The sequence below is a fragment of the Melanaphis sacchari genome, unplaced genomic scaffold (genome assembly GCF_002803265.2).
Source record: "Melanaphis sacchari strain LSU unplaced genomic scaffold, SCAv2.0 Contig40_pilon_pilon, whole genome shotgun sequence".
Lineage (NCBI taxonomy): Eukaryota > Metazoa > Arthropoda > Insecta > Hemiptera > Aphididae > Melanaphis > Melanaphis sacchari.
Genome location: NW_020271264.1, coordinates 677,331 through 690,451, shown reverse-complemented (window position 1 = coordinate 690,451; position 13,121 = coordinate 677,331). Strand labels below are relative to the sequence as shown.

At 26.6% G+C, this 13,121-nt stretch overlaps 2 protein-coding genes across 2 annotated transcripts in view; both read right to left on the bottom strand.

Annotated features, from left to right (window-relative positions):
* Nucleotides 1–1,804, bottom strand: part of LOC112597317 — a 50,524-nt gene extending 48,720 nt beyond the window's left edge. Inside the window, exon 1 of the mRNA XM_025343305.1 lies at nucleotides 1,487–1,804. The gene's annotated coding sequence lies outside the window, so the exon portion shown is untranslated. The remainder of the gene's footprint in view (nucleotides 1–1,486) is intronic.
* A 7,844-nt stretch (nucleotides 1,805–9,648) lies between these two features.
* On the bottom strand, nucleotides 9,649–13,108 carry LOC112597360 (cathepsin B-like cysteine proteinase 4). The gene is made up of 6 exons (XM_025343379.1): nucleotides 12,842–13,108; nucleotides 10,832–11,047; nucleotides 10,501–10,704; nucleotides 10,282–10,423; nucleotides 10,082–10,198; nucleotides 9,649–9,901 (listed from the first exon to the last, which is right to left on the bottom strand). The coding sequence occupies exons 1-6, from the start codon at nucleotides 12,968–12,970 to the stop codon at nucleotides 9,696–9,698; spliced, it is 1,014 nt and encodes a 337-aa protein (XP_025199164.1). The 5' UTR covers nucleotides 12,971–13,108; the 3' UTR covers nucleotides 9,649–9,695.
* Between the last annotated feature and the right edge of the window lie 13 nt (nucleotides 13,109–13,121).

The following is a 13,121-nucleotide window of genomic DNA, read 5'->3' as shown; positions in this document are numbered from 1 at the left end:
TATAACGTTTTAAATTTTAATGCAGTAAATGGTTTTAACTTTACTATTCGTGTAAATTACATATCATGCATGCTTATATTTTATTACAATTCTAAATTCAATATAAAAAAAATAATGCTTGCATATTTATGTGTTTTATGAAATAAGGAACAATGTAACAACAACTCTTGTTGAATATTTTTCGTAAATTAAGACAAAATCGATTTTATTTTTTGGTTATTTTTATCTACCTATAATACATTTGATATACCTATAAGTCATAAGTTATAATACGCGTATTTTTTAATGTAGTCCAAAGGTATTATTTCATAGAGAAACCTAGTGGAGTGGTTCTAAATAGGTTCTCTGCAGACGCCCAGGACTCGTTTATTATGCCGAACACACCACTTCACACACGAAGGGAAAAGAAATCCGTCAACCCAACAACGGAGGAAACGATACCAACGATGACCAGTGTATGACTTGGAATAACTATCTAAGGAATTGAGTAACTCAACTAAATTTTTAGATAGGTATTTCAGCGTACTCCTAATCTGATTTAATGAAAAATGATACTTTGTAAAAGATTTCTCGTTAAATTACAATTAACAACTTTTTTTTATAAAAAAATAAATAAAATATATATAATATACATTCAGCATGTAATTTCATACATAATACTTGGTACAGACCTACAGTGGTATATGCTGATTATGTAAAAATTAAGTTTAATAATTGGGTATAAGATGATAAGTAACCATGGTTGAAGACAGATCTACAACTTTGTTACCACATTAAGAGACAAGACAAAAATATTATAGATATTATATTTATAATATAATATTATTCGCATTTATAAATTATTTATCAAATTAAGATATGAATACTGATTGTTTACAATGTTAAATGTATTTTGTTGATGTAGTTGAAAGATTAGTTTAAGAAACGCATCTCCTACGGTGTTATAGTTTAGTTCTACATGTTTTCGTTATAATAATATAAAATAATTTGGGACTGATTTCAAATATTTTAAACAATTTTATACATACGTACTATATATTCATACATACTATATTATTAAAAATATATGACTTAATACAAATATGTAAATTATACTTTAATATGTAATCTATTTGAAAAAATACCAGTATTACCTCAATTATCTCTATAACTACATAAGTCAACCACCTACGCACTTTGCCATGGTTGAAATTTTTAAAGTATAAGGCGTAAATATTTTAAGCTATAAAATGATTGTTGGTTTTTGTAGTAATGTGTTTAAGGGTATAATAAAGGAGCGGGGTAGGAGACGAAGCTTTTCGAAAATATTCTGTAAATCTAAATTCATTATTAGTTTGGTACGAAAAGTGTTTTTCTACGTCATCAGAAAGGGAGGTACATTACTTCTATAGTCTATACTATTACGTAAATTTTCAAGTCGAGCTCTTCAACGGTCCAATCGTAATTATCGTAGTAAATTATAATATTATTTTAATCGTACACTTACGGTGAACCGATTACGTGATCGCCGCCGTCTCCGTCCCGGTGACACACGCAGTATTATTATGCCGCTGCCGTGACGTTGTATACGTCCACGTTTATATATTTCGGAAATAGAGTTGCGCTCTCGTCGTACTTATGTGACTGCGGCTAAACGGACGTAGGTACGGCGCGGTGCAGCTCCGTTTGGCGCACAAAATTCACGCGCGCGTACACGGCAGTGAGGCCGGCGAACCGCGTTTCTTCGGACCCGGTGCCAGAAAGCTGCGGCGACGGTCTGCCGATCGTTGGCGGGACGGGCAGGCGGTTGACGCGCGCCGCTCAGCTGCTGACTCGGCGGCGCCTCCGCGCGGCCGGTCGGTCGCCCCCTCCGAGACGATGTGCTAGTCGTCGTCGTCGTCGTCGTCGTCGACGCCGCCGTCGCCGCCGTCGGATTTTGAAGGGCTGACACCAGCGAATTTGTGTGTATCGGACACCCCACCGCGAGCCCGGGGTCGCGACCGACACGGCGACACACCACGCGACAGGGTTGGCGCGTGTTTTACGTACGATCCAAGTGATAGCTAACATTCCAATATTTCCTATGTGTAATAGCTGTATAGTAATGCCGCAACAATTTTACCTATAGCAAGTATATAACATTATATTGTATAGAACACATTCTTGAAAAGTTCATTGAAATATGAACTAGTTCGGTGGACTAATTTTCTCCAAATTAGACTTGTTTCATCCAAGTCCATTAGTAATCTTACTTAAAAGTTCATTTTTACTTTTATGAAATCAACTCGTTTTCGCACACCAATTCTCCACGATGGTTCTATTACATGTCATGTTATTATGGCATATTAATTAAGTCAGTACTTTTATGTGTTTACTGCAACTATATAAGTATATAATGAAATACTTTGAATAGGTTTAAATTGATAAAATATTGGTTCGATTATTATTTTTTTCTTTTAGAACATAGCAGATTATTGTATTATGGTTACAGTAAAAAACTAGAGTGTATTTTATAAACTCCAATTGAAATATCTTATTAATATTTTTTATTTTTAAGGACTTTTAATATATTATATTTACAGATTTATGATCAAACTACATGAAACATTCAAACTAGATTTTTATACTATAGAAACTTCTTTAACAATTTTTTTTTAATGAAAACCAACCTTTTTGTTCTCATTTTGTAGTTCTCATTTGAAAAAAAAAATTAATTCAACACAGTCTTAAAACACTGTAAAAATGATATGAAAATTAAAAATAAGTATTTAAAAATATTAACTTTAAATATACTTAAAAATTCAAATTTTAATTGATTTATTATTAAAAGAAAAATGGCCATGATGAATATGCCTAATGAATTGCCTATCTTATATTATCTTTGATATTTTTGAATACGAGTATACTAAGTATAGGCATTGTAAATGTATAACACGCAGAAATATTCGTCCATTTTTTACAACAAAATAAATAACAACGTCTCATTGATACTTTATTCCGATGATAGACATCTTTTCAAGTGTCCTAATGTGATATCGTTGTTTTAGTATCTTTTTTTATGGACTCTGAGCGTTACACAATCGAATCGATTATAATGGGTTATCTGTTTTACATCCGATAAATATGTGTATTAGTGAATTGGATATCGAAAAAAAGCGGTATGGCCTAGCTCTATAAATTAAAAATACACCCATTAAAACTATGTATATACTATATACTATAACTATATTATATACAAATATACGTAATTACGTATGCCGTGTAAAATAGACGCCTGCGGTAGACGAGAAAAAATCGTTTAACGGTAGGTATTTGTTTTATACCATTCGCATATGTATGTAACATAACCTCTAGTATTGAGATGTGGTTGTGTTGTGGTTCGCGTTTCCCTTGCCTTTCAAAATTGTATATTGTTTTTGATTTTTTTTTTTTTTTTACATCATAACGTTATTTATTATCTAGATAGCTACACGTTTTATAGATAAACGTATATTTTTATATTATATACTATATACACAAAAAAAATTTCGCCAGTCAACTATCATACTAAATTACATAACTCGTAACTACGTCGTACAATATATACTTGGTCATAATATACTCTTAATCTTAAATATGCATCTCATATGCATTGCACAACTATGGTATGAGTTATTACTGGTATATACTTAAGTTAACTAAGTATAACTCGTTTTTTCACGAAATAATCAACATTATGACGATTATTATACGAAGTGTTTTATGGACGCAAAGCAGCGCATTATTGATTAAATTATACTTAACTTAACAGTTCTTATTGACAAAAAAGAAAACGAAAGTACCTACTTACAAACACACGACATTTTTAATTATTTAGCGTCTTATATAGGTTTATTATACTATGTATTATTTTGTAAAACATTTATAAGCTGTCAACTACAATTATGGTGGTTAAAAATTACTAATTAGTAATTAGTAATTACATACAATTATAAAACTATACACCTATACTTATTAAACTAGTTGTGTAGTGTGTATTGTGAAATAAAAAATATATTAATGTTCGTGTTTAACTGCAGTATAATATATTTGACACATTCGATCGATATCAATAAAGTGAACCGGCCACTCTCCCTTAGGTTCAAATGCCCTTGACCATCGTAATTCTTAAATCGTTTGTTTACACACTAAACCATTTCATACGTTTCTGATTCCTAGCTCTATTATAGAACTTAAATTAATTTATTATACAGAAACGTTTTACACGTGTTTATTTGTTTACATTATTTAACAAAATGTAGTGAATAAATAATTTAACACGGTTTTGTTTTTATTAACATAAACATCATAATGCGCGTTTATAGGTTTGTTTTGTACACAAATATAATAATATAAGGGTCATACATCATAATATATATATATCAATCATTTTATAATCCTTTTAGAGTTATTGATTATAATGTTAATTATTACTTGTATTTATTTTAGAATAACGCATAATGCAACTATTTTATTATTTTATAGTAATTGTACTTTACATAATATTGTGTGTTAGATAATACATTATTGCGTTTATGTATCGAATATTATTAATATCAAGAATCTACAAAACACAAATGGCAAAATTTCGATAATTTTTTAATAATACTTTAAAAATTTTTTTAAAAAGTAACCAATAAATATATTCATTTTATTCTGAAAATCGTTATACATAAAAAACGAAAACTATAAAAGATAATTACCTACATTTTAAGTGTCAAGTCATAAAAAGAAAAAAAATATTTTTAATTTACAGTTATCGGACATCATTTTAGATTCAAAATACTTAATACTGTTTAAGTACCATAACTTATTAATTATAATAAACCGCATAGATTATATTATTCACTTAAGATTGTAAATATAACTAAAGTCTATAAAAACCTAGTCTTAATCTACATTACATTTAGTTTCGAAATATCTTAACTGTTTACGGACTTATGGTATATCGATCTGTATGACTACATTTAAATTACCAACACCTATTAACATAAACTGATAGTTCATCAAATGTTTTCGTTACTCGAGAAAGTTTTTGATTTTCATACGATTATGATTTATGAAAAAAACTGAGTGAAGTAAAGTCAATTTTATTGTTTTTACATTATTTATTATAATTTTAACATTGAATAAACCAGACGATTTATCATTTATCAAACACCGGTTAAAATGATCTATACACTCAGATATCACTAGCAAAAATTGGTCTATTACAACAAAATTATAATAGGTACATATTGTTTAACATTCGATTTATAGGTATAGTTGGTGAAGATAATTTTTTCGAAGAACATGATTTATTATCGATGACATATACATACAATACATTACAAAAACATTAAAAGAATAAATCATATTTGTTAAAATAGGTAAGTAAATAAAATTATTAAATTTTATTCGCTTACTTTTGACGTTGAACGTTATTTTGTTAATAAAATACTATATTTTATGGACACAGCAACTACACACGCAACGCGTGAGATCGATTGCAGATAAATAGTGAAATTATTAAAAGTATCACCTATATTATGATAGACGGAGAGGTTCATACAGATTAGTAACTTATTATAATTATTTTAAGACTGACCAAAGCGTGAGAAAGTATTTTAGTATATATATAATTTTTTTTTGTGATTACTGGTCGTATAATCATATAATATAATATAATATTATATGTATAAATAATAATATAATATAATATTATATGTATAAATATTAAGATAAAATAATTATTATATACTATAAGTATTATTTATTTTGATTTTTAATTACCAATAATTACAACTGCATGCTGTCTATTCCTCAAAATTTAACCTCCTACACCTGCAATCTCCACTTGACTTATCTATATCAAAATTCAAAACGCAGTTGTAAGTGTTTATACATAAATTTTAATTTTACAATAGTTATACAGTACTTATATAATTTGATAATGGAAGCATGTTAATCGTGTTCAAAATTTTTCATCACGTCAACACAGATAGAGAAAGATGTTATTAATAAACTATTTAATTATTATTTCAACTATAATGATTACTCCCAAAATGATTATTATAGGAAAATATTATTATATAAATCATAAATTTTACTCACACGCATTAAACTACTAATTCAAAATTCAATTAAGATGCATCAATCAACATTTTTAAAACAAAAATTATTTGCATAACATTTCACAGTACAAAGCAATGCGATTCTTCATTGAAAAAATAGATATTTTATAATTGGTCTACAGAATATGACTTAAATAACATATAAAAATTAAATGTATGAAATTATGGACCATTTAATATTAATGAAAATCAAGAGAAAGCATTGGCTATAAGTTTTCATTTTTTTTTTTTTTTTGGAAAATTATAAGAATTTGAGCTGTTGATTTGTCATTATATTTCCATGATAATTGACAATATTAAAATATGACAAATTATTGATTTAAAAAAAAAATATAGTTTTATAATAAAAAATTTACATATTTTATTTATTAATTAAATTAATTTAGTGAATATGAATGAAATATTCTAATTTAAAATCAAAAGAAAAATTCACATTCACGTTTTATGTAAGTTGTAAAAATTGACAGATCAAGCAATTATGTATATATTAACTTATGTATTTGTATGAATTATTATTTAAATTAAAACTTACAACTGAATATTTATTAACAATATAACTATTTTCATTAATTTATTTTTCGGCTTTTAAATTCAATGGATAATACATAATTATAAATACAAGAACATCATACATTTTAGTGTTTTGGTTATTTATTTAAATCAATATTTATATTAATACAGTTTTCATACACAGATGTACAATATAGATTTTCATCTGACATCTTGTCTTCAAACATATTACTAACGACGACCGCGACGTGATCCAGAACATTTACTAAAAAAACATATTTTACTTAAATAAAATTGAACATAATTACCTACATTTTTTTTCTTAAAATATTAATGTAAATCTTATTTTAATTAACTCTTAATATTTAAATTGATGTTAAGTTTATGTATAGGGATCGGATTTGAAGGCAATATAATCAATAAAAAAAGCATTTAAAATAGGTATGAAAAAATCAAACTCTATTTATATAGTTTATATAATTATTTGAAGTGTATATAATACAAACAATCTTACTACTTTTTCATCTGCATCTTATAAAAGCATAAAGAAACAAATGAAGATTTATTACATTTGCATTTACAACACTTTCCGCGTAATATTGGTGTTCTATTTCTTGTCATTTTTAAATTCACTGGAATAATCCAGCCAGTTTTATGACCACACTTTACACAAAATGTTGTCTTATATTTTGACATATTCGAATCCTATAAAGGAATAATAATATGTATTAAGTTTTTAAACCGTTTATAATAAAAACACTTTTTTTAAAGTAAACGCTAGGTCAAAATATTTTCAATTATACACTTAATCAACAATGAAATAATAATGTGTATATTAAGGTCTAAATAATTTAACAATGAAAAAATGTAAGAGTTTCTTTGCAAGTGGCCAGCGCATATACATATATTATATAATTTACGAAGGTTTAATAATATAATCTGTGATGGCCAATAATTTTAATATTATTATTGTGTACATAAATAAGAATATCATTTTAATTTTATAATTTAAATTGTTTTTGAACACGAATACACTTATTTATCATTCAATATTGTATATATAATGTATATTGTGGATAATAATTAAGTAAAAATGTTTGATGGTTAGATATTATATACAAAGATTTAAATACTACAGGATGACTAAGAATTAGGATGAGGTAGGGACGCAGGATATACAAGCATTGTAGAAAAATAAGTGAACAAGTTATAACTAATTATACCTATAGTGGCGTTAAATTAAAACTATACCTACCTACATACCTATTGTGAATATTATTATCGTGTTTTATTTTTTTTTATAGTATTCAACAGTAACTCGTATAGTGGTAAATATAGGTATATAATATATATACAGTAAAGATTTAACATGTTTTAATTACTATTTTTACACGTACATTAGTATATCCGTAAATCCGTTTAAAATTGGTAATGACATTTATCAGTAGATACCTATACTACAATTCAATTACATTATTATGACCGGACACAAGTAGCAGGAGATTCCCGCCAACGTTAACATTTTCAAACAACAAATTAGTATCTAAAAGTTATAATCATAATAGAAACTAAAACATAACATCCATGTTGTTTAAATGTTATTTAACTTTATTATAATTTTTTTGTAATACTAGTTCAGTTTTCGGTACTTCCAAATAATCGGTTTCAAACATACCTAGTTAGAAATAATTTCCTGGTAGAATAATCATTATTTTAATATTAAAATAATTCAGTACGAATTATATTTTATTTAAATTTAAATAACTTTAATAATGTAATTCACTTGAAAGAAATATTATTATTCATTGCTATTATAGCTTGATTTTGTACAACATATTATACTTTAAATAAATACATAACGATTTAATTTTTTCTTTAAATTTCTATTAGTCATATTTAATTTTACTTGTAGCGTCCGTACACTTCGAAAATTTATTTGCGGTATATTTCCCATAAAAATACATGTAAAAAAAATATTAAATGGTAGATGCTATTTTGACGTTTGTTGCATAAAATATAAGGAAACAATTATTCAAAAATTAATTTTTAAGTAAACAGGACACCGATGTAAATAATGATATCTTTCTTGTCTGAATGCTAATAATCAAGCAATTATAGTGACATTAGATATATAAACATAAAGATTTATCTAGATTTAATAATTTATAATTGACAGATATATTAGGGACCGGTCCAATGTTTGATCTATCGATAAACGGCTGGTCCAATGTGTGATCTACCAATAAATGGCTGGTCCAATGTGTGATTACTATTAACTATATATTATATTCATATTACAAAAGTATTTTTTAAATCTGATAAAAAATCATCAAATATTTGAGTTTGTACCGGGTGGCATGACCGCCACCATTCTTTTTTAAGTTGGCGGTCTAATAATGGAGATGCACCATTAAGTTTAATATTATACTTAGACTTAACTAACTTCCATAACAACTCTATTGTTTGAGTATGAGCTCAATTTCAATTCATCAATAATTATATTTCTATATAAATATCCCATTCTTGTAGTAGAATTCATTTTAAAATTTAAATCGTAACAAAACTAGTTGTAAAAAAAAAATTGAAAAAATTGACCAACAAACAAATGATACGAATAAACGCTAAATTATGGTAACTGAATGTTTAAATGATGTATTTTAAAAATACAATATAGTCGTAAAATCTATATCATATCGATAATTTATATAGGTATAGCATATAGTGTAAAATATAGATATGTTTTCAGTAGATCACACGTTCTATACCTATAACGCTTTATCGTAGATAGCAGTTTATCGGTAGATCACACATTGGACCGGTCCCGTATATTGTATATATTATACATACATATAATACACTCATTATAATCTATAGATACACATTTAGTTAGAAACAATTCTTTGAAACAAGGACACTAGATATTGAAATTTCAGCCCTCGAAAGCCTTCCCCTGAAGACCTGCCTATGATTTTATGACATATGTTATGTAACGTATAGGTAGCAAGATGCTTTGAAAAAAAAAAAAACATTATAAACAATAATTATTTATTATTATTCAATCATCTTATTACGTTTTTATATTTTCGGTAATCCACCAGTTATACGACTTTCAATTCCGCATTCATTTCTGCCTCGTCGGATTTTAAACATTCCTCCCATGCCCCAAGAAGTACCCCATGTATTAGCACATAGCCAGTAATCTATTCCGTCGTCTTGACCCCATCCCATTATTTTAACAGCGTGATCACCTTTTAATTCGCCGGTCGTATACTGATATATTCCTAAAAATAAAAGTATAAATTAAATATTACATATACTCAATATTATGCATTTATGCGTATTAAATTATCATGGATATTTGCAATGGACACTGATAGTGATAACTGATAACTATAGTTAGTCGATTATGCGATAATGGTTACCATCTAATTACTATGTATATCTACTACTTAAGAACTTACCTCCTTTATAGTGTATGAAATCTTCATAGACTTTCATTGCAGCAACAACAGGTCCATTTTTATATATATCATTCATAATTATTTCCGGTTTTGGTCTAACAGAATACACTTTAGTAGCTACAAAATAAAAAATAAAAACCAACAATAATATATTAAAAATGTATTAAACAAAATTAAAATTCAATATATTTAATATTTACCATAGTACAGATCTGATGATAATGGAATCTCATAGTAAGAATTGGTACACTGATTTTTATAACATTGGGGAGTTTCTTCATTTTTCTTTGAGCAGTAATTCGTATTTATTGGACAAGGAAATATACTATATGGCTGACATCCCTAAATTAAAGTATTTTTAAAGAAAAAAGTATTTAGGTGAGTAAAAAAAGCTTTATTATATTACATACGACACTAACCTCATTAGAATTGTATTCACCTCCTGTGCATAATCCATTTTTCTTTATGAATTTCCATGCTTTTTCTGGATATCCACCGTTACATCCGTTACCACATTTTCCATTGCAACACGAATTTATATACTCACCAGATAAGACTCTATTATAATTCATGTTTGTGGCGATACATAGACGATCACCAAACGCAGAAGCGGTTGATAGGGCCTATGCATAGGTTTTCAATATGTTATATACTTCATAAATTTTTAATTTATATTGTGGTGGCGGATTTGTAGATTAAACTATTTTAGCCGTTAGAAAGCAAATGATAAAATGTAATGAAACTCCTCACCCAACAAGATCCGCAGTTTGATTGGTCTTTGATTGAAACAACCGATTTACATTCAGACCATGTTTGTGTGACATCGTAACTCTCCGGCAAAGGTTCAAAATCAATGGATAAATCGTTTGTAAGGAGAATATCATTTTCACTTAGTTTATTCAATGGTAGAACTCCCATGAGATGTGAAACGTTAGTCAAAAAACTTGGATAGAAATTTATTCCAGCCTTAAATAGTATATTAAAATATTGATTATTAATATCAATATGTAAATGTAATATATATGAAACTATTATTAATTATTGTACCTTTGTGTAATATTTATTAACCTAAAATGTCGTAATATAAGTGCATTTTACCTTTAAATTTCGAAAAACCTTATTTATACTTTATAGGCATATGCAAGTTACCTACTCGATTATTTTTAACTGGTTACACTAAAATTGTTACAAGATATAAGATATAATTTGAAACTTTGTAACTAGTTACCTACTAGTATTATAATTATAATTACAGTCAGGTACTTCGTTACAAGTTACTTAATTATTTATGATAATTTTTTCGAGAACCTAATGACACTATACCATGTAAGTATAGGAAATAGGTAGGTACCTATTAATTTATATGAAGGGTTCATAAAAAATATGTTTAAGTAAGTTATAATTACAATTTAAAAGTGTTAACATCAATATTTATAAATAAAGTTGGTTCTAAAATATTACGAAATGTAATAGCTAACATAGGTATAGATAAGTTACAGCATATTAGATGGGTAAATAAAATATATGAATAACAATTACTAAAAAATTATAAAAAATAGGCATAGATTTATATTATGCATATTATATTTAGATGAAAAAGTAATATGGACATGTTACTTACACAAATAAACAGTACGCTTGACACTTGTCGCTTATACATCAATATTATAAATGTTTTTTATTATAAAATAAGTAATCCATTTACCTATCACTCATAATATACCCAGTGGCGTATTTTCAATTTTTTTGTGGGGGGGGGGTCCTAATATTAAATATAAGTTTATAACATTATAATAAAATACATACGAGTTATGATTTAATAATGATATTATTTATATTATATTATATTTCACTATTATTATGAAAATAAATGTCAATTAATAGTTAAACCCAAGTTATTTTTAAAAATATTGTAATACAAACATTAAAACACATAATATAAATTAATATTATTTTTTCTGGGGGGGTCGAGACTCGGGACCCCCCCCCTCCACCGTAAATACGCCACTGAATATACCTATACTAATATTTATCTTTTTAATATTATTAATATAAAAATGAAGATTAAAGATAAATAACCTATTTATAGTTCAGTGTATGAAATAACATGTATAATCAAACGATTCTATTCAGTTTTTAAATTAATATTTTTCGAAAAACCAACAATTATTATATCTATCATAAATCTATAAAAAAATATATTTAAAAATTATAATTTAAATGTCCAATTATTATTTAAATGTAACTGTTGATATTGACGTGTATGTATTTTATTAAGGTTAGATAAAAAATATTATGTTTTTCAGTTAAAAGTAATTTCAAATTTAACGCGGGTAATTGATTATTATAATGTACAGGCTATAAATATAACACAGTTACCTAAATAACGCTGATACACGCTACTGATTTCGAAACTCTGCCTTTATAGATTATTAAATTGTTTTCAAAGTCCCTAAATATATTTATTTTTAAATTCAATTACCTAGGTAGATAATAAAAACAAAATAAATTACAGAAGATATATTTTATACTGTTAAATATTTTAATAATTATTAAATATTATTGATTTCACTCGTATGCATATAGTTTATTTATTTTAGACATTGAGTTTAACTTGTTCAGCAACCTTTTCTTGTGATTAATGGAATAGGAACAGGAAAATTCAATTAAAAAAGTATAGGTAAGTATATGATTTTATTAAAAACATTGCAAGACTCCTTATGTGAAAACTGTTTTTAAATTAGTTCAAATACGTCTTACCTTCCATGAGTGTTTTGGAATGCTATTCACTATTTGTATGATATGATTAACTTTAAACAAAGGTGTACAGCTAATAATATTAAAACATAAAATAAAACCTATAATAATCCGATCGTAACCAACAAACATTATCAATAAGTGCGACTGTTTAAATTTGTATTGCACAAGTTCAATTGTCAAGTATAAAGTGATCGAATTTCACTAGGTACAAATGATATATCGGCATTAAATATTACACCCGATGATGTTATAACTTTTTCACAATGATAATACTAATTAT

Bases quoted from the DNA above. Each gene is read 5' to 3' on its own strand.
- LOC112597360 (XM_025343379.1), bottom strand. From the start codon at position 12,970: ATGTTTGTTGGTTACGATCGGATTATTATAGGTTTTATTTTATGTTTT. The intron at 10,199-10,281 runs GTAAATATTAAA...TTTATTTTGTAG, and splicing joins ATCATCAGATCTGTACTATG to CTACTAAAGTGTATTCTGTT. The intron at 9,902-10,081 runs GTAAGTTCTTAA...TTTTATTTTTAG, and splicing joins TTTCATACACTATAAAGGAG to GAATATATCAGTATACGACC.